General features: G+C 53.6%; 1 protein-coding gene across 5 annotated transcripts in view; it reads left to right on the forward strand.

Moving 5' to 3' along the window:
- The window catches only part of DPP6 (dipeptidyl peptidase like 6), a 910,604-nt gene that overhangs the window by 875,959 nt on the left and 12,543 nt on the right, over positions 1–22,102 (forward strand). For all 5 annotated transcript variants that reach the window (XM_053608766.1, XM_053608764.1, XM_053608762.1 and 2 more), the window contains 3 exons: positions 13,617–13,715; positions 15,558–15,627; positions 19,299–19,493. In XM_053608766.1, the coding sequence (XP_053464741.1) occupies positions 13,617–13,715; positions 15,558–15,627; positions 19,299–19,493 (364 nt within the window). The remainder of the gene's footprint in view (positions 1–13,616; positions 13,716–15,557; positions 15,628–19,298; positions 19,494–22,102) is intronic.

Raw genomic sequence — 22,102 nt, forward strand, 5'->3', positions numbered from 1 at the left:
CATCAACCGTCCAGGCCGCTGCAGGGTCTTAAAGGAAACGGTGTTCTAATGCTTGTTGAAATGGTAGGGAGACTTTTTCAGAACTGTGGTAATGAGACTCTGTGACAGGGGAGAGAGACTGGGCAAAATTCCACATGCAACGGGGCCCAGCCAGTGAGCAGAGTGAGGAGTCAGCGGGAACAGGGACTCAGGGCATCAGTGGCAGAGTTCTCGCTAAATGACCTAAGGAGACTCAGCGATCAAAGGTGACCAGATATTGTGGGTCGAGGGAGTCCTTGCTGAATAACTTGGCAGGATTTTACTACACCTGGGCAGTGCAGGCCAGAGATGGGACAGGTCAAAGTCAGAGTTAATTAAGAATAGGGCACAGAAGGGCCTGACTGAGCTCGGTCAGTGAGGGGGTCTTTGTCAAGGGAGGGAGCTCTGCAGAGGCTCTTGAGGTCTCCTAGCATGTTTTTGCTTGCAGAGAACCCAAGCAGGTGACCACACACACATCCACCTTTGTGCAAAGTGTTCAAAATGACACTTGCAGTCAGAGGCAGACCCTCAACTCAGCCGAGAAGTGAAGACTTGGTGGGGTCCCTCCCTCGGCCATCCCCAGGTGGCCCCACACCTTCTCCCCTGGGCCTACTCCCTTTCTGCAGCTGAGACCACCTTCCCTCAGAAAGTCACATCTCGAAATTCCTTAGGACCTAACCACAGAAGTGATGTGGCCTCCCCAGTGACCCCCTGGTGTGAAGGACGCTCAGATTCGTCTCTCAGTGGTGGTGGGGGGAGGGGGGACAGAGAGGAGGAAAGTGCTGGGGAAAAGGTACCCAAGACCATGTTCAGATGCTAAAATGTGGCTCACATGCTTCAAGAGGCTCGGAAATAGCTAGGTTTGAAATTATTTAAATGCCAGGGGAAAAAAAAGAGAGAGCTATAAAGTAGATGTCTGAACAAAACTGAAAACATCCAGAACACAGTGGCTGTCGGAGGGGCGGCTCTGAGAGGGGCTGGGACGGCCTCTCTGTGTCCTCACCTGGGGACTGTTCCAGGGGTCTGTGAGGTTGGGAATTGTCCCCTAAGGACGTAGGGGGCAACTGCCCAGGTTTTACCACCCCCACTCTGTCTCTCCCCTGTCCCGGGCACCCAAGGGTGTGAGGAGCCCACAGTGGCAGGGCTAGAGCTTCCTTCAGGGTGTGGCGTCAGTGGGGCCAGACACCCTCCAATACAGCAGCGCTCTTGAAAATACTCCTGCTATGACCACTTTGATTTTCACTGAAAAAATGCAAATGTGACCCAGAGCCTTAACTTGACATCTTTTTTCCTTAAGAAGGGGTGTATTATTCATTTTGAGTGCTTGTTAAAATTTAAGAATGCATGGACAATCTTCTGATACTTTTTGAGGTTTTTCCCCTTCCTGATCAGTGGTCTGTTGGGAATTAGACAGGGCGTGTGGTCCAGTTAACAGGCCTCAGCCTTGCCACTTTCCCGGCTTAGCTGTTTTAGAAGATACCATCTTTGGGGGCCCTGTAAGAAGGGGGCACAGGACTCTATACACATTTTATAACTTCCTGGGAATCTATAATTATTTAAGATTTATTTTTTTTAAACATTTATGGTCTAATAAAAAAACCACAAAGCTATCTCTATACTTTAAAGAAATGTGATACATTATCTGGCTGTCCTTACAAAAATGTACTTAAATGCTTTTATTTGCTTCTTTGTGGGAAGGTATTATTAATCTAATCTAGCCAAAAGGTTAAGATAGCACGTACTTTTTTGAGAAGGAATTTTGACTTTTAAGACACCTTCAGGCCTGGGTAGGGTGACTCCCTTGAGGATGCGGGGGGCCTGGAGCATGAACACCTTCAGTGAGTCCCTGACACCCTGGCGCTGGTAGAGCCATGTTAGCTTCCCAAGGCCCGTGTGTGAATGAAGACGAGCAGAACTACATCTGAGCATCTGTAACATTGAGAAAGTATTTTATTTATTCCATTTATAAATAAGGTAACATGTAGGTGGAGTGAGATGCGGTTCTTTGAGAGTCAGGTAGGCACTCACGGAACGTCTCCTGCTGGTGTGGGTGACGTTCTCAGGCGCTCCCAGTCCTGAGACGGGAGCTCTCCTAGGAAACAACCCCACATCTTTCCTCCTGGGGGCTGACCAGCTGTGTTAACCAACCAATCCACCCGATACTGACCTACCAGAGACCCTAGATTCAGCCATATTCTGTTTACATGAAGATGTGTTTTGAGGAAGGCTTTACTGTTTGAAATTGCTGTCACTTGTGTGACTGTGACTCCTGGAGGCAGAGACAGACCCTGCAGGTTGAGAATTGGGAGGCACCGAGCTCACAGGATGAGGGTCCCTTCTTCCCTACATGACATCTAGTAGTGACCCTGAAGGGGACACCCTTGTACTTTATCTTGGCAAAGTGCTGATTAATGGGAAACTGGGCAGTGTTTCTGTCCCACTGTGACGTGTGGGACTCTTCTCATCACGTCCATTTTACAAGCCCATTTATGCAGCTGTGTGTGAGCCCTTGCTCTCCTGCAGCCTAACTCAAACTCGGGACATTCTGTTCCCCCTCACCTCTCTCTGCGCTTCTAGTATAGTTAAAGTTCTTTCAGCAGGCTGACATAAGCCACGCTTTAACTTGGAAAAAAGATTAAATGTGGCTGAGTAATTGCAGCACCCCAGCCCAGGAGGAGAGCAGGGTCTCCCGTGGCTCAGCGCCTGTTTCATGTCCAGACTTTGTGGTTTGGGGAAACCCGGGAGAGCAGTCTGGAGCACCACTGTCCCCGTGCTGGGCACAGTACCCGAAAGTCCCCCTTTCCACATTCACTCCTATGGGCTAAGATGTCCTGTCTCCATGGAGGCTTCTTTGCAAATATAAAAATCCCTTATATCAGGTAGGGTCCATTTGGACAAGTGTCCAGGAAATTCAAATTAGCTGTTGCTCACACAAGCGCACAAGCGAGAGGCAGAGGCTACTGGGCCCTGGGCAATCCTCCCACCTGTCCAGCTGCCATCTAAGGCTAAAGCTCTCACCTGCAAGGTTACTATAGGACACACAGGGCTGGGAGTCGGAGGAAGGGAGGGACAGAGGGCGGGTTCCCATGGCTGAGACAGCCTCCTTCAGGCCATCCTCCCCCAAGTGCCACCCAACACACCTGTTCATCCATTGTCCCCAGCCCACTCCCAAGTCTGGTCCTGGATGCAGGGGCTGGGACATGGCCTTTACCTGGACTCTGTAGCTCCTACAAGGTAGTCAGGATTTTATTCCTAAGTCACAACAGCTGCTGTGACAACCCCCACCTAGATCACACTAGCTTAGTGCACGCACCTATAGGCTGCGGTCACAAGGGACCAGACCATGTATGGGAAGTTACTCTGCCCCAGCCCCGCAGTTAACAGGGTGAGATGAAGGGGCTGGCAGGCTGGTTCCTCCTGAGGCCGAGGGCTGCCATCTGTGCCAGCCTCTCCCAGGTTTCTGCTGGGTTGCTGGCCATCTTGGTGTCCTGGGGCTTGTCAGTGTCACCCCAGCTCATCCACACACTCCACTCTCCTTGCACGACTGTGCCAGTGTCCCCTAAGTTGAGGACTGGGTCCTCCAGGGTTAGGGCCCAGCCAAATGACCTCTTCTCAGCCATCCAAAGGACCCAGTTTTCAAATACAGCCATAGTCACAGGTCCCAAGAGTTAGAACCTAAACATGATTTGGGGGACACAGCTCTCTGCACAGCACTCAGCCAGACAAGCCTCTCTCACACAAAGCCTGGTTGCTGTGCCCCTGGCTACGCTGCTCTCCCAGCTCCCTCGGGGACGAGCGGGTTCCTCCTCACTGAGGCCCCACCACCCTCAAGCCTTCTGCCTCTGCCAGGTGGGTGGTAGGAGAAAAAGTGGGATGTGTGGGGGGCATCTTGGAGGACCAGAAGCGGCCTTTGCATTTCTCTTGGCCAGAACCTGCACGTGGGCCTCAGATGCAGCAGGAGCTGGCCACCTGGGAGGATGGGAGGTGAGGGGGGCTCCCTGTCAGTGCTGTGGTGCAGAGAGGAGTAGAGTGTAGGTCAACGGCTGGCCAGAAAGGAGGATCTGAGTGAAGAAGTACTGCCCGTCTTCATGTGGACACTTGGGTCTGAGCTAGTGGCCTACTGGAGAACTCTCTGGGAGAGAGTTTTCTCCAGGAGGAGCTGGGATAGCAGGCAGGAGGCTCCATGCAGGGAAGTCATGGGGGACGGGATGTCCAGCTAGGAGAGCCTTTCAGTTGGGGCATGAGAGCAGAGGTCATGGCGTGGGACCTTGAGGCCTGGACCTGGCATTTAAAGAGCTTGGAACCCACACCCCTGTGCATGCACCTGGAGTCTCTCACCTTGCCCTGCTTCGCAGAGAAGGAAAGAAAGCTCTGACAGCTCAGGAGCAACAAATCTCGGCAAGAGGAGAGCCTGGAAATCAGTTTTGAGAGAGAAGCAGGCTGGGCACAGTGGCTCATACCTGTAATCCCAGCACTCTGGGAGGCCGAGGAGGGCGGATCACCTGAGCTCACGAGTTCAAGACCAGCCTAAGCAAGAGCGTGACCCCATCTCTAAAAACTAGCCAGGCATTGTGGTAGGGGCCTGTAGTCCCAGCTACTCAGGAGGCTGAGGCAGGTGGATCGCTTGAGCCCAAGAGTTTGAGGTTGCTGTGAGCTGTGATGATGCCACTGCACTCTACCCAGGGTGATGGACTGAGATTGTCTCAAAAAAAAGGAAAGATGGCAGGGCGTGGTGGCTCATGCCCATAATCCCAACACTTGGGAGGCTGAAGCGGGTGGATTGCCTGAGCTCACAGATTCGAGATCAGCCTGAGCAAGAGTGAAACCAGTCTCTAAAAATAGCCAGGCATCGTGGCAGGTGCCCGTAGTCCCAGCTACTCAGGAGGCTGAGGCAAGAGGATTGCTTAAGCCCATGAGTCTGAGGTTGCTGTGAGCTATGATGCCACAGCACTCTACCAAGAGCGACAAAGTGAGACTCTGTCTCAAAAAAAAAAATAGAGAGAGCGAGAAAGGGAGGGACAGGAAGGGAGGATGTGTATGGAAGACGGCAAGAAGCTACGTAACAGGTCTTCTAGAGCACCTACCTAGACTTTTAAAACATTAAGTGAAATGTTTACACTTCATATCTGCTCAGTCCGTCAGTAAACAACCACCATGCGCGCCTCAAACACACCTGGGAGGATAGGAGGTGAGGCGTGCTCACTATCTGACTTGCAGAGAGTTACCTGAGCAGGAGACAGAGACCTTGGCACCCTGGACACTGCCCATTCCCTCTGCTCTGCCTTGGAGGACCCACCTGTAGGCACAGGCGGGCAGGAGGCAGGAGCCCGGGGCTGTAGCCAGGAGGCAGTGACCAATCTGCTCTCGGAGCTGCAGCCCCCAGGTGTTGCTGGTGGAGCCCCTCAGGCCTTCCCAGTGACTTTTCCTTTTGAAGTGTCTGGTGTCCCCTTCAAAGCTCCACAGCCTGTCTCTCCCCCAGCTGTGTCTGTCCTGGACTAAAGGCCCTGATTTCATTTTCTCTGTCAATGTGGTAGTCCCTGGTGAGGAGGCATGTGCCTGGTGTTCCCGGACGGCTGGCACAGTGTCTGCTACACAGCATGGTCGGGCCACATCAAAGCTTCAGTGTGGCCTCTGCAGTGGGTGCAGAGGCCTCTACACAGGGTCATGTTCAAGGTGTGACTGGGGCAGGCGACAAAGTGTTTGACAGGCTAGTGCTTCATAGACCCGTTTTTCAGCCTCCAGTAGGTTCTGGGTCAGTTGATCCAAAAGGCGGCTGGCAGGCAGGTGCAGCACATAGTCACTGAGAAGCAGCCCCATCCCCCAGACCCTTCACCTGCAGACCCCACACTACTGTGGTTCCCCATCACCAGGAGTCTGCACACCCACCAACACGCATGCTTCTTCCATTAGACGCTCCATTGTGAGCATCTCAGACAAACGTCTTCATTTGGGGGCCACAGAAGGGCAGGGGTCTCAGAGCAGTGGTCAGGACTGTGGCTGTAGCCAGCACTTCTCAGGCCCTTGCCGTGGGCTGCTGCTGTTGTGAGCCCAGCTGCCTGCGAGGCAGGACCTGTTTCTATCCCCGTTTTCAGTTCAGAAAGCCGAGGCGGAGACTCAGGTGGGCTGCCCAAGTGCACCCCTGACCCAAGCAGCCTGCTTCCACAGAGCCAGCTCCTGCAAATACATGTGACCATCCAGCTCCACTCAGCTGCCTCACCATCAGATGTCACAGGACAGCTCCAAGCCCCCAGCACTGTCCGTCCTGTACCCACAGACAGGAGTCTGGGGGGCACCGAGGCAGCTTTGCTCTTGGTTCACCCTCAGCACTTTCTCCAGGGCTCTGCCTCCCCGCACCCCCAGCCCACACAAGCCCACCTGGTGAGTGTGCACAGGGCACCTTCCCCACTCTGAGGTTCCTCCCACGTCACAGGGAGGAGAAGCCCCTTGAGCCCCAACAGCATGAATCTGTGCGGAGGCCCTGGGTGCAGCTTCCTGTGGAAAGCAGCCACCTCAGTTCTGTAGGTGGGGAGGGCTAGGCCCTTGAATTTCACACTCTCATGCTGGACTCTGAGTCCTGCAGCAGCACCCCCAGCCAGCGTCTCTCCTGTGAATCATGTGATTGTAGGACCATTTCCAACCATGTCAGCATGCCCCGGGCTTTGCATGCAACTTCAGGCTCTCCTGTAACGGCCCTACAAGTTTAACAGCTCACTCAAGATTACACAGCAAAGTTGAGGAAGGGGACTGAGTACCATCCAGGAGGGGGACTCGAGTCCTGGTGTCTCTGACCCCAAAGCAGGTGCTCTTGAATCCCGCTAGTGGTGAGGGGAGGCCATCCCAGGACTCCGGCCCCCGGCCCACCTGTGCTTGCGTCACTAACGCCTAGCTAATGTGCTCAGAGCAGTTTCCACTGTGACCACTGAGTAGGTGGTCAAAAATCAGCCTTGGTTTGACTCAACCCCAGTGAGGCAGTGCTGGGTTCCACGTGGGCGTTTGTGCCTCCTGTGAACAGGACGTCCCCCAGGTGAGAAGGGCCCTTCTGTGCCTCCCTGCAAGGTGAGCAGGGAACCTGGGGCCCTGTGCCCGCAGCCTGGTGGGGAACAGCAGGGGCAGGAGGGCAGGGAGCACCCAAGAGCTGGCTTCTGTCACAGGATGCCCACAAGGACAGGAGCCTGGGACGCCGCGTGTCGGCTGGCAGGGCAGGCCCTGGGAGCTCGGGGCCCTGACTCCATCATATTGTCTTACTCCAGCCCTGCTGTGAAATTTGAAATTACTGTTTCAGAATTCTTTGTCCTTTCTCTTCCTCTCCCCCATGACCCCAAAGCCACCCTGGGAATATTTGACTTTTTCCTCTTTAGAAAATCTTATCTGCAAACAGAGCCTGCGGGTGTGCACAGATGTGACTCTGAATTATTTAAAAGCTGTTTCCTTAAGAATGTAATTACAGTTGTGACCAACACACACTCACGCGGTGTCTGGGTATTCAAATGACTCGGGCATCCAGATGGAAAACCAACAAAATCAGAGTTAATGTGCTCCGGTTTTAATGTAAACAGGACGGGCAGCGCGGCCAGGCTTGGGAGGCTGGTCGGCATGAGGCTCATACCTCGGCTGGTTCTGGACAGATGTACGGGCCGTGGAGCTCCAGGGCAGCCCTCCCTCTCAGGCAGTGCCCTGCCCCAAAGCAAGTCTCTGAACCTGGGTCACCCATCAGCCTAGCTCCTGCTCCTGTTCAGGCTTGAAAAAGAAGGTATCAATCCCCCCATTCTCCACACCCGGGTTTACATGAACAAGCAAAACCAGCTCCCACTGCCTGGGGGCATCAGGTATTCTGTGAAATCTCACCGGATGCAGTGGAGTTGTGGCCTGCCCTCCCCACCTTGCTCCGGGGGAGCCAACCTGCACCACACACAGATATGTGGGACATGCCACATGAGCAAAGTGACCAAGGCTCTGCTGTCACACCAAGGAGCGTGGCCACTGTCCTGCAGGTCCCAGGAGTGACGCCATAGGATTTCCCTCTCTGGAGATGTGTGGTCACTATGTGCAGGGTGAGGTGTGAGGGTCCCACGCAGCAGGCAGTGAGGGCTCTTCTCTGAAGACTCGTAGGGAGGAAGGGAGGGACTCGGCACAAGGGGCTTCAGAGATGCCGTCTGCTGCTCTGCAGTCCAGGGCGAGCGTGGCATTTGCTGACTGTGGCAAAGCCCAAACAGAGGGGCTGGGCACCCCTGTTAGGGTCTCTATGGGTGCAGTGGCAGAAGCTCACCAGCCCATTCTTGTCTGGAGAAGGTCCCCCCCACTTTGTGAAGCAGCTGCGTAGAGCCCTGATGCCCAAAAGAAAGGCCTGGCCAGTGGGCAGCCTGCCCCATCATAGCCATGGGGCCAGCACCTGAGACCAGGCTGCCCAGCAAACACAAATGGTTTTCAGACATGGAGGTGAAAGCCAGTTCTGTCCCTGGCATTCCGAAAACAGCCCTGGTGCCTAACTGAAGCATGTTTCAAGGTACACCAGCAAATGTGTGCCCAAGTCCAACAGTTTTCAAATATTGTAAGGAGCAAGTCAGTGCCCAAATACACAGTCTTATTTTAAAGTGTTTGTGCTAGGAGCCCTCGCCAAGATATGTCCTGTCAGGGACAAACTAGGCCAAGAGTCCTTAATTAGCTTTGCTCCTGAATCTCCAAAGAATTTTGAAAGGTCAGGTAACCCCACACACATATGCAAGGTGTCACCTGAAGTTTTTCCTCATTAAAGAACGTCACAGGATAAATTTTAAGCATACTTAGAACATTTTTTTTTCTTTCTTTTTTTTTTGTTGCAGTTTGGCCGGGGCTGAGTTTAAACCCGCCGCCCTTGGTATATGGGGCTGGCGCCCTACTCACTGAGCCACAGGCACCTCCCAACTTAGAATATTTTCATTTGAAAATAAAATCATTGCATAACCCTATGTTGTCTAAACACCACAGCGATTTGGTATCCGCCGTCATCTAATCCAACATTTCTTGAGATCATTCCTCTAAGACGCAGGCCTTTGTCATACAGGCCCAGAAATCCTTCAGAGATTTGTTTATTTGTTTTAATATCTTGTGACCATGCGACCATAATTGTTACCTGTTTTCCTCTGGATCGATTATTATTAAAATGATTGCTTATCACTTAGCACATTACAGACTTCGATGATAATAGACATAAAAAGTGACAGATTCTCGGGAATATGTGTCCTAGTGAGATGGAAGTGGTTCTCTCTCACTAGTCCTCGAATGAACGGGTGGCTCTTCCTGATCCCAGAATAAGACCACGTGGGAAGGCACGTGCCCCTGTATCTGTCCTTCTTTTGCTGGTGGTTTCCCTTTGCTTACTCAGAAAATCCAGACACATGAATAAATAAACGGAGACTAGGAGCTGTGTCACAGCAATGCCGCTTAATTTGAACACTTTCTGAGCCATATGCCAAAAATTGCAGCCCATCTGTCATCCGTCATTAGGGTTCTTTTTAACAATCTATCAACTTTCAGCCCAGTTAGACTCTCCTTCCATTTTGCTAAAATTAAAGGACTACATGCTGAGGGCTGGGAACTGGCTCCATGGAGCCCACCCCATGTCTGTGCATCTATGGGACGTCTTCTGGACCCCAGGTGCATACACGGGCAGCCTCCCTGGAAGGTGGCATGAGGGCCGGTTTGCAGATGGCCCAGCACCCTTGGTGGCGAACTGGCACATGGCTAAGACCAAGTGGAGGGCAGGCCAAGTGCCTGGTATGTCTGTAGGTGCATTCACCCTCTCTACCAGGGAGACGGAGGAGAAGGGCTGGAGACTTCAGAGCTCTTGGTGCCACAAAGGGCACCTGTACCAGCCACCGACCCCTCCGTGGCTGGGACCGGAGTTAATCTGGGTGGGGACACACATCCCACAGCTTCTCTATAGACACATGATAAGGGGGCAGGCTGGCCCTCTCCTGCTTAGATCAGCTGCCTGTTGTTTTCTGTTAAGGCCTGGTCACCGGTTTTCTAAAATTTAGCCCGGCATTGGTTCCAACAATACCCTGAAACAACCGGGCCACTTGGAAGCACGTCTCCGAGCAGCTCGTAGGCTGCCTGTGGGCACAGCGAGGGAGGCGGCCTCGTGAGCGGGCGTTTGTCTCTGCGGTCTGACCGTGTCCAGATCTGATAATAGCTAATTCCACCAAATATTAGAGGGGCTCACATTTAATTAAGGAGTGGCCGTTTGTGTGCTTCAGGCTGGAGGTCCCCACTGCCCTGAAGTCAAAAGAAGAGCCCTCCGGGGACTACGCCAATCTTTTCTTATTTCTCTGCTGAGCTCCCTCTCTCTTTGAATGCAATTATGGGAACAAATAAAATGGCTTAACCAACTCCCCTGTGAGACAGTCCGCTCTCTGCTGATAAAACCAGTTGTGTGGGCACTCATTAAATGAGAAATCTAATATTTAACTAAATTTAATAGTCTGTGGCTCTGGTGCTTTCCTGTGTAGGGTGGGATTTCAACAGAGGAGAGTTATTCAAACGAACACCTTGGGTCCCCTGCGTGGAGGTCTGGGATCTGTGACAGGGTGTCGGTGGCTGTTCTGTGTCCTCCCTTCCTCTTGGGGAGCTTAACCCTGTGGCAGGGAAACAGTGCTATTCCCCGAGCGTGAAACTTGTCCTCAGTAATCACCATTAGAGACTCACGATGATGCCGGAAATATCAAATTCAACTACTGACATGTAGAGAAGAGAGCCTGTTTTAACTGTGAGAGGCCTGTCCCAATTCTCTTTCATTTTGTGAAGTTTCGTAGTACAGATCGGGTTCCCCCGCCAACCCCTCTGGCCCCAGTGGCAGACACCAACACCCCAGCACGTGTCGGTGGTGATGCTGGCTGCTGAGGATGTCTTCCCCTCGGTCTGTGCGAGTTTCCATTTCCACGGTTTGACCCACATTCACACACCCCACGTCCTCACTGGTCCACCGGGGCTGATCGTGGAGATGGGCAGAGCATGAAGATCGCAGGCTGTCCAAGGTCATGGCTGAGGCTTCAGGATGATCTCGGGAGACCGTGCTCTGGCCCCCCATGAGCTCGGCTTTGGGTAACATGATACACAGCCTCCTTTCACAGTGTGAACTGAATCAACTTATGTACGTTGTTAGTCTTTGAAGCACCAGAAACCGTAGTGGATTTCAGGAGTGTCTGGTTGGTTTTTGTGATGCGAGAAGCAGTGGGTAATAGTCAGGCCTGAATTTCTTCAGCTCTTGTCACTTGAGATCTGAACCCCAGGGATCTTTGAGAGCCTCTGGGGCTTCCTACGACATCCCCAGAAGGATGCTATTGAGTTTCTTCACAATCTTTTTGGGGCTGTGGCAAAAGAGCCAGGTGGGAACATAAAGAAAGACTTGGGCCAAAATGTAGACTTGGTCACTATCTGAAGATGCTTAGTTTCCGGGGGTGAATTGGATTCCACATGGTTCCACCCAGGTTACTGTAAAGTAGTGCATTTCATGCCCAGGATGGGGGAGGAGGGGGCGTGCGGAAATGAAGCCAGGAAAATGACCAAAACTCTCACATTTGGTGCTAACTGCATGCAGAGAGCTGGACAGGGTGGGCAGGCCTTCTCTTTGAAGAGATGACACTCAACTTGATGGAGAAGAAGCCAGTGAGGAAGATTTCAGATATGGGAGAGCAGATGCAAAGGCCCTGGGGCACCAAGGAACTTGGGAAAGGCTGCAGTGCTCCCTTCTGGTTTTCCCACCCTACATATGTGGCCAGAACACGAGGTCAGTAGTTACTCATAAACCAGCTCCTCTCAGCTGTGTGCCTGCAGTGTCTTCGCGTTAAAGGGCTGAGTGCATTTGGACTCAGCAGAAGTCTGCTCTGCTAGCTCACGTCCCTTAAGGATGTGGCCTTGGGGTGAAGCAGACAGTGGGGTGGGCAGCCCACAGGCAGTGCGGGGGTGTGCCTCTCCCAGCCCACATGCAGGATTCCTGGGCAGAGTGCACCATCCCTGGAGCCAAGATTGGGTGTCTCAGAGTTGGGGCTGGGTCTCAAGTACTTGACTTCTCTGGGATTTAACCACCACACGTGACCCCCACAGACATAGCTCTTTTGCAGTGTTAGTCCAACTTCAGATTCTACCCATTTGGAAAATAAAAAAAAATAGTTTCTCCATTTTTTTCCCTTTCCATCAAAGCTAAAAATTTAAATATGTAAATTGTAATTTGTAAATTATTTCTGTTTTTTTTTTTGAGACAGAGTCTCACTCTGTCACCCTGGGTAGAGTGCCATGGCTTCATAGCTCACAGCAACATGAAACTCTTGGGCTCACGTGATCCTCTTGCCTCAGCTTCCCCAGTAGCTAGGACTACAGGCGCCCGGCACAACACCTGACTAGTTTTTCTATTTTTATTAGAGATGAGATCTTGCTAAGGCTGGTCTTGAACTCCTAAACTCAGGAAATCCACCCACCTAGGCCTCCCAGAGTGCTGGGATCACAGGCGCGAGCCCCTGCACCTGGCCATCATTTTCATTTTGTCTATTTGCTGGGAACTGCCACAGACCTCTGACTTTCTGCAGGAGCTGCTTGGTGGCAGTCCTTAGGACCCCCAGTAACACCAGAATTTGGACGTTGTTCTGCAGATGCAGCCACCGGTTTCCGGGTCCCCTTGTTGAGGCGATCACTCAGCCCCCAGTCATCACGGGGAGCACACATCTACAGAGTAGCTTCTTCTCAAAAGGGTTATAAGGGAATGGCTCGAAGTGGATTGTGACCCTGTTTGTAATGTTAGTTGTAGCTGTTTCAAAGTAATTTGGTGAGCCAAAGATAGAGTTCTTTGAAGATAAAGTTTCCTTTCACAATTAGCCACAAATTGTCCCTACCTGTGGGCTTAGCATGGGAAAGGAGGAAGGAAGTCGGTGGGTGAGATGAGGTAGAATGGCCGTGTCAGTACACAGTGGGCTCAGGAGGGTCCCTTGCAGCTGCAGGACACAGTGAGCTGACTGTGCGCCTCGCAACCTGAGCAGTGAGGACCCAGCGCATCTGGGCCACAGGTGCAGAGTCGGCCTCCGTCTCTCCAACACGGAGTGGGAGGGGCCGGTCCCACCATGTTGTTACATGTGGCCATGTGACTTTATTGTCAATAAATATAATTATTCAAAGACCAGATAATCTTATGTTTAAGGTAACAGCTCTGAATCTGTTTTTCTGGGAAACTTTAATAAAGGTAACCCTCCAGTTTTCACTGTCCTTTCCTTGCCTTCTCATGTTATTACGGCCACAGTATTTGGGGATCCACTTGGCCTGAAAGATATACAGTGTTGACTTTCCTAAAACCAGCAGGTTTGAGATGACTCATCCCCAAACTCCTGCACCTGTGAGAAATGCCAGGGGCCACGAGCGTCTCAGGGGGAAGAGGCCGCCTCTCATCGTGAGGAGGAGGAGGCTGGCCCACATCACTGGAGCGATTTTGAGATCTGTACAACAGAAATGGAGACACTCACTACCGGGACTGCTGTGGAAATGCGTGCTCTGATGCGTGTGGAGACCCGTGAGGTGTGTCAGTATTCAGCAAGTAATCACTGAGTCTCAATGCATCATGTTTTTCTTTCTTTCAGAAATTTTTGACCTAGAAACAAATGAACATGTGCAGAAGGCCATAAATGACCGGCAGATGCCTACGATAGAATACGGGAAGATCGAGATTGATGATTACAGTAAGTGCTACTGACGCCCCTTTACCCAGAGAAGCCAAACTTCCACTCTGAGCCAGCCAGTCACCACGGCTGGCTGCGGGGCACAGCAGGACCCCAGCACAATGCGACCCAGCACCACGAGGGCCCAGCACCACACAGGCCCCAGCGCCACACGGGCCCCAGCACCATGCAGGCCCAGCATGAGAGCCCAGCACCACACGGGGCCCAGTACCACACGGGCAGTCTCCTTGCCTGTCACCCTCTCCGCAGCCGAGACCCTCAGAAGCGAATCATGCTGCTCCTTCCCGCGCCACCTCTCCTCCGCATAGGCTGTCCTGAGAGGTGGATGGGCGCAGCCTTTAATGCCGGGCTGGTGTTGAAAGGACACCCCTTTGGGGTCATAGAAAATCTGAAAGACGTGGACCCCACCACCCTGGTGGTGTTTTGTTTTGTTTTGTTTTGTAGAGACAGAGTCTCACCGTATCGCCCTTGGTAGAGTGCTGTGGCGTCACACAGCTCACAGCAACCTCCAACTCCAGGGCTTAGGCGATTCTCTTGCCTCAGCCTCCCAAGTAGCTGGGACTACAGGCGCCCTCCACAACGCCTGGCTATTTTTTCGTTGCAGTTTGGCCAGGGCCGGGTTTGAACCCGCCACCCTTGGTATATGGGTCCAGCGCCCTACCAGCTGAGCCACAGGCGCTGCCCTGTTTTGTTTTTGAGACAGTCTCACTATGTCACCCTCATACTCTTGGGCTCAAGCGATTCTCTTGTCTCAGCCTCCCAAGTAGCTGGGACTACAGGCACCCACCACAACACCTGGCTATTTTTTTTGTTGCAGTTGTCATTATTGCTTAGCTGGCCCCGGCTGGGTTTGAACCCACCAGCCCCAGTGTATGTGGCTGGCACCATAACCACTGTGCTATGGGTGCCGAGCCTCCTTGGTGGTATTTTATTTTTTTAATTTTCCCGCTACCAGAGGCTGAAGTTACTTTTTAGAAAACTAAGAAGTCTTCCCGAAGGGTTCCCCTGAGAGCCTGCAGACAGTCAGAACCTAGTTTCCAAGGCCTGCCCTTGGGCCTTTCAGGGGCAGATCACAGTCCAGACCATGTATTATGGATATTTAAATGATGAAGTCCAAGGCCGGCCTGGCTGCCAGTCCCTGGGACATTGATCCAATTTGCAAGCCATTAACATTCTGCTGGAGTCCCTTCTCAGAAGAGGGGTCAGAGCAGGCTGCCCAGCAACTGCCCCAGCCGGGGGTGACTACAGAGTAATTGTATTGAAAAGCCACTAATTCCGATTTAATTGCGGTGCCTTTGGTAATGTCAGTAAATAAAATCTGACTCAGGCAGGAAGGTTTAAGGGAAGGCAAGAGAAGCTGGGCCCATGTCACGTGAGATTTGGTGCCTACTCTCCCTCCCCAGGACCTCGGGTCCACCCCCAGTGCCCTGGTTGTGACCGTAGCACAGTCAGACTTGTTGAGGGTCCCCATCGCTCTGTCCCTTCCCGTCCCAGTCCCCAGCCATGTCACAGACACTGTGAAGTCACCATGCGTTGTGCTGCCAGCAGGTGTCGGACTCCAGGCAGTCCTGTTTTTCGATGCATCCCACGTGCAAGATGAAGTTTAGGCTTCAGACACCTTGTGTTTGGGGGATGATTTGCTCAAAGACACATAGCAAACTGGAGTCACCGCGGGGAAACTCTAGGCCAGCCTGGGTTTGTGGGCTCACCCCCAAGCCCCCCAGCTCCCTGCACCCCACAGTCACCCGTGGGCACCCCTGAGGCTGCATGGGGATTACCCAATCCTCCCCTTCCTGGCCCTAGTTGCCCCCTAATCGGCTGCTGTGTTTGGCCCCTCCCTAGACCTGCCCATGCAGATCCTGAAGCCAGCGACCTTCACCGACACGGCCCACTACCCTCTGCTCCTGGTGGTGTAAGTGTCCCACGTCCTGTCTGCTTACTCTGGGCTCAGGGACACCCGGGTGAGTGGACATCAAACACTTTAAAAAGGACACATAGGAGAAATGATATTGCTACGGACTGAAAGCTTAAGACTGTTTAGCCCCTTGACAAATGTCAGGGTCTTTCTGTTAAGCTTGGAGACCCCTGAGGTTACAGGAAAGCAGGTGGCCACAGCCTGTCCCAGTGCGGCCAGGACAGGCTGCTGCGGCAACCGGGAGTCTCCAGAGGTCATCTGCAGAATGCTGGCAAAGGGGCTCAGGGACAGTCATGAAAGCCAATCCAGTAGGTCAAAGGGCACCTGCGTGCTGAGCCCACCCCAAGACACAGAGACTAAGGCCCCCACATGCCTCACCTGCCTGACCCGCGTCCCCAGATCCTGCCCTGAGCACCACTTTGCCAGTAAAGAATTATTTCTGCTCTTCCTCATATGAACAGCAAGCCCTCTGGTTCAGGTTTGAGAGCAACTTTCCAGGTGCTCCATGAACACCTCTGAGGGCGTCAAGTTGCTAGAAGACTGGCAGTGTCCTCTGCCAAGTTTCTCAAATGCCCCCTAGTAGCCCTGAGCAAGGACAAGCGTCCAGGTGTGCGCACATGGGACACAGCACTTCAGAGGAAGACACCACCCAGACGGTAGACAAATGTCCTATTTCACTCTCGGGCTTTTTTTCAAGACCCAAGGGGCAGGAAACTCTCCATTCTCCCTGATGTCCCTGAAAGGAATCAGGCAGGACCAGAGGCCTATAGGGGGTGTATGAGGAACAGCAGAGGGGACCCCTGAGTAAAGCCACCCCACAAGAGAGCTCCCATAGCTTCACTGGTCTGGCCTGTTTCCTTCCTAAGGGCCTAATCTCTAAGTAACAAAAGCCTTCATTGTACAGATGGCCTCAGGCATAGATTCCAATATCTGATTCCACTTTGCAATTAACCAGTTACCTCTATATCTGGATGAGTTTAACATTTTTCCAGCCACCACCCTCACATTCACCTGCACACACACACACGCACAGCTTCCCCTCCATTCACACAGACACCCCTGCACACACAGGCTCACACACACATGCACAACTTCCCCTCCATGCACACAGATACCCCTGCACACACAGGCTCACACACATGCACAGCTTCCCCTCCATGAACACAGACACCCCTGCACACACAGGCTCACACACATGCACAGCTTCCCCTCCATGCACACAGACACCCCTGCACACACAGGCTCACATACACGCACATCTTCCCCTCCATGCACACAAGACACCCCTGCACACACAGGCTCACACACACGTACTGCTTCTCCTCCATGCACACAGACACCCCTGCACACTCAGGCTCACACACATGCACAGCTTCCCCTCCATGAACACAGACACCCCTGCACACACAGGCTCACACACATGCACAGCTTCCCCTCCATGCACACAGACACCCCTGCACACTCAGGCTCACACACATGCACAGCTTCCCCTCCATGAACACAGACACCGCTGCACACTCAGGCTCACACACATGCACAGCTTCCCCTCCATGCACACAGACACCCCTGCACACACAGGCTCACACACACATGCACAGCTTCCCCTCCATGCACACAGATACCCCTGCACACACAGGCTCACCCACATGCACAGCTTCCCCTCCATGAACACAGACACCCCTGCACACACAGGCTCACACACATGCACAGCTTCTCCTCCATGCACACAGACACCCCTGCACACACAGGCTCACACACATGCACAGCTTCTCCTCCATGCACACAGACACCCCTGCACACTCAGGCTCACACACATGCACAGCTTCCCCTCCATGAACACAGACACCGCTGCACACTCAGGCTCACACACATGCACAGCTTCCCCTCCATGCACACAGACACCCCTGCACACACAGGCTCACACACACATGCACAGCTTCCCCTCCATGCACACAGATACCCCTGCACACACAGGCTCACCCACATGCACAGCTTCCCCTCCATGAACACAGACACCCCTGCACACACAGGCTCACACACATGCACAGCTTCTCCTCCATGCACACAGACACCCCTGCACACACAGGCTCACACACATGCACAGCTTCCCCTCCCTGCACACAGACACCCCTGCACACACAGGCTCACACACACGCACAGCTTCTCCTCCCTGCACACAGACACCCCTGCACACACAGGCTCACACACATGCACAACTTCCCCTCCCTGCACACAGACACCCCTGCACACACAGGCTCACACACACATCCCCTCCATGTATACAAACACCCATGTTCACACTTACACGTTTTCCATCCCTCCCCCTTCTCTAGCTAATCCAGATTTTTCACCACTTTCTCAAAGATGCTGATGATTTCACAGCTTCTTTCCCCTGTACACAGGTTTTCTCTGCAACCTTAAAAGAAATCTCAAAAAGCTTTTTGATTTACAGAGCAATTGGCTTTCTGTTCAGAGGTGAAAGTGTACACTCCAGGAGGGAGGTGGCTGGGCCCCGCCGGGGTCGGGGTCAGGCAGGGCTGTGTGGACTCACTGCTCTGCACCTGGTCAGCGCACCTGCACGGCACATCCTTTTACTTGTTTGTTTCTTGCTATGCCTTCGACTGTGACAGCGGGGTGATTTGGGGTGCCCAGGACTCCAAAGGAACTATACCAGGAGACACTTGCTTCAAAAGAGAAGCATCAAGAAACCTCACACACTTGACATAAAACTACATCATGATGTGACCAGGCTCCTTAACACAGAAGCCCCCAAGTGCACTACTCAGATGTTGATCCCCTGCCCTGTGTCCCACACGACCTTACCTGCGCCCCACACCTGCCCGTCTGTGCCCCATACTTCCCTGCATGCACCCCACACCTCCCTACCCTCCCTCAGACCTTGACACAATGCCCTGGTGGCTGGAGGGAGGTCTACGCTGTCATCTCCTTGGAGAAGAGGGTCTGCAGGCCACCTCAGCAAATTCTCTCTGCTACACCTACTGGGGGAGAGGCTGGAGCAGGCACTGGCTTTCTCCCCTGATCATTCTTTTCCACCAAAAGGAAAAATCATTTAAAAATCTCTCAGGTGCCCATAGTGTGCTGGTAAATGTTTGACAACCAGTCCCATGTCAAAAGCAGCTGTGTTTGTGGTCCTGGCCCATGCCTGTGATGTAAATGCTGCCCTGTGCAAGCAGTGGGAGGAGGTGGGCTCTGAGGACCCTGCCAGGAGATGCCAGGGAGGCAGGGAAGCCGCCCCTAATAGCAGCGGTGCGGTTTCTGCTGACTTAGCCAAAGGAAGATCATTTCTTCCAAGCAGGGGTGATGCTCAAGCGTCCACACATTGTCACTTGCGTGGTAGGGGCTGAGAGGCACGCTTTGTGCCTGGGACCAGGAAGGGCAGCAGTGGTCTGTCACAGAGGGTGTCACCCCAAAAAGAGGAGTTGGGAGGATTTTATTGATTCCCTCACCAAATAAATGTACTCTGATGGCTACTTTGAGGTGCCAGTGTGTTTGGCGGTGGCGGATGGCCTAGGGTCTTTGAGTCCTTGTGGTCCTCCTCCTCCTCGCCCACAGGCATGGATGACCCCTGGCGCAGCCCTGGGCAGCAGTACTGGGCATGGAGGCAGGGTGAAGAGCCAGAGTACTGAGGCCCAGGCTCTCTTCTCCAGGGACGGTACCCCAGGGAGCCAGAGCGTGGCTGAGAGGTTCGAGGTGAGCTGGGAGACGGTGATGGTGAGCAGCCACGGCGCCGTGGTGGTCAGGTGTGACGGCCGGGGCAGCGGCTTCCAGGGAACCAAGCTCCTGCACGAAGTGAGGCGGCGGCTGGGCTCGCTGGAGGAGAAGGACCAGACGGAGGCTGTGCGGTGAGCATGGGCGTGGGGCAGGTGTGGGGCTATCTGTCCCTGCTTGCAGCTTTCAGGCAACTGCTCACACTTAAAACCTCATGGGCAACTCCAAAGTGAGTTTCCTGGGAATGTTCTCCCTCAGATGTTCATATAAGTAGAGTATTTGTTGAATCAGTGAACACAGCAACTATGAGCTGAGTGAGCTCATAGCTGTGTTGTGCTGGCCTCCAACCTGGGCCAGTGCTCACAGGGGGACATTAGAGCAGGTGGGGAGGAAGGCTAGGACAAGAGAAGGCATGTGAGTTTCTGCAGGGCGTCCCCCATTACTGAGAAGAGGCGCCATGCCCATGCAGGAGATCAGAAATGCCCCCTCTGCCCTGGACAAAGTCAGGTGCCTACCCCGTCCCATCACGTCCCCCTCTCCCGGTCAGCAGGGCCAGCCAGGCACTACCGAGAACAGAAAGTATTAGCACCCAGGGTCAGATGCTCAAATTATGTTTTGAATTTTATTGTTGCACTGGAATTTTTAAAAAGCCCTCAAGAGCTGGTGCCGGGCTGCAGCTGGCCTCAGCCTTACTTTGTAGAAAGAAACGCGGTTTCTACAGGCTCGGGGCACAGAGGACGGCAGAGCCCACCCCACCTTCACCCTGAGGATGCCGCAGACCCGGGCCCCTGGAAGGATGAGAAGGGCAAGGACAGGCTTCCATGGTGACGATGGCCGTCCTCGTCCTTGCTGTGACCCGGGTGCGGGAGGCCGGCCGTGGGCATGCCCAGGTGGGATGCAGAGCCCACAGGGACACCTCTGGCCACTGCAGGACTCCACGAGCACTTGCCATCTCTCCACTTCCTGTCATGCCAGGGTACTTTGCAGATTTAAAAGATTTTACATTACTGACTTTTCCATAACATTTTTGTCTTGTTTTTAAAAAGGTTGAAGGCACATGGTGTGTGCTCAGTACATGATTTTAAATGAATGTAACCGTGAGTGGATGGATGGGTGGATGGATGGATGGACAGATGGCCTCCTCTGCTCCTCTGGGGAACTTTGAGCCTGTGGCAGGGACAGAGTGACACCTTCAGCCCCCATGTGTGTGTTACAAAAGACATGGGGAGAAACTCTGAAGACTCAGTCAGGGAAGGAGTGTCTATAGCTGCCTCTGTTTGACGTCAACACCACCACACACATAATTGCAAATGTGCTATAAAAATAAAGGACTGTGTTGGCTCTGAAAGTCCCCAGGGCTGGGGCGTCAGGGTTGATAGATCCAGAGACCAACAGTGTCCCAAAGACAGCCTCTCTGCCTGTCTGTCCAGCCAGCCACAGTGGCCTTACCCCAAGCTGACTGTCCCTTTCCTCACCACATGGCTGTCATCACACCTGGCTCCATGCTTTTTGCTCATGTCCAACAGGTTGGGGAGGGAGGGAAGAGTCTCCCCAGACAGCAAGCTCTTCTTCTGTCTTCCTGGCTCTGCCCTGCCCACTCCAGAGCCAGGAACCCAGGATGCCCCCACCCCCACTGGCAAGACGTATACAGGGTCACCCTGAAACTGCAGGACCCACCTGAGCCTGGTATGGGGAGGGGGGTGGGGGGTCAGCCTCCTGCACAAAAGACACAGGTGATAAGTGAACACTTGGATTAAGTTTGGAAGGAGGACAGGCAGGTGGCAGCCAACTACAGGGGACCCCAGAGGAGGAAGATGGCCCCAGCCCGGGCTGTGCAGCCGGCTGGGCCTCCACGAGGGGCCATATGAGGCTCTTCTCACCTCCTGTTCATGTGTCCGTGGCTTTTTCCTGCCCTCTCCTGCTCTGTCCTGACCCCCACCTGGTCTACGTCCTCCCAGAGGCTCAGGGCCTCCCACCTTCAGGGCCCAGGTGGAAGGTCACAGCATCCTTCAGACTCACCTATGGCACTTGGCTGAGTCCAGCGTCTCCCTCGGAGCACAGGATCAAGGGAAAAGCTGTTTCACATTCAACGTCATAGAAATAAAGAATCGGCCCAGCCATCTGTTTAAAACCAAGGCAGAGCCTGTTCAGAGAAGCAGTCAATACATCAAGGCTCATGCCCCCAGGGCTCACGGGAGCCTGAGTGTGAGCACTGGCGGAGCCTGGAGCCATCATGAGGGTGCAGCCTTTTGTAGGAAACGGGGACCCAGTGTCGCAAGCACAGAAAATGGCTCAAGCCTTCTTCAAGAGAACTTGTGTCAAGCCCAAAGGCAAGAGTGCCCGCTGGAGGCTCCTGTGTCAGGTGGATGTGGCCAGGCCCACTGCTGCCTGGGCAGGGAGAGCTCGGCACGGCGGGGATGCCACTGTGGGGCAGCCAACTGCAGCCCTGCCACAGGTTCTCATGGAGGGAAAGACAGCACTCCAACACACATGCTGTCATCCCACTGCAGGCTCCTGTGGCCCCAGACACGCCGTGCTCACGCGTGGCCCTGTTGTCCCTGCCAGTCTTTGTGGCCTCCCTTCCCCATGGTTCTCCCCTGTCCCAGCCCAGCCCAGGACTTTGTGCCTCTGCCTCCGCGCTGTATCTCCACTGCTCATCAGTGGCTGTCTGGGGAGAGTTAACAGTGTTACCATGCTATCCCCTGTGTCCTCCTGCCTCCCCCACAGATAGCACACACCTTGG

The sequence above is a fragment of the Nycticebus coucang genome, chromosome 11 (assembly GCF_027406575.1).
Source record: "Nycticebus coucang isolate mNycCou1 chromosome 11, mNycCou1.pri, whole genome shotgun sequence".
NCBI classification, from domain to species: Eukaryota; Metazoa; Chordata; class Mammalia; order Primates; family Lorisidae; genus Nycticebus; species Nycticebus coucang.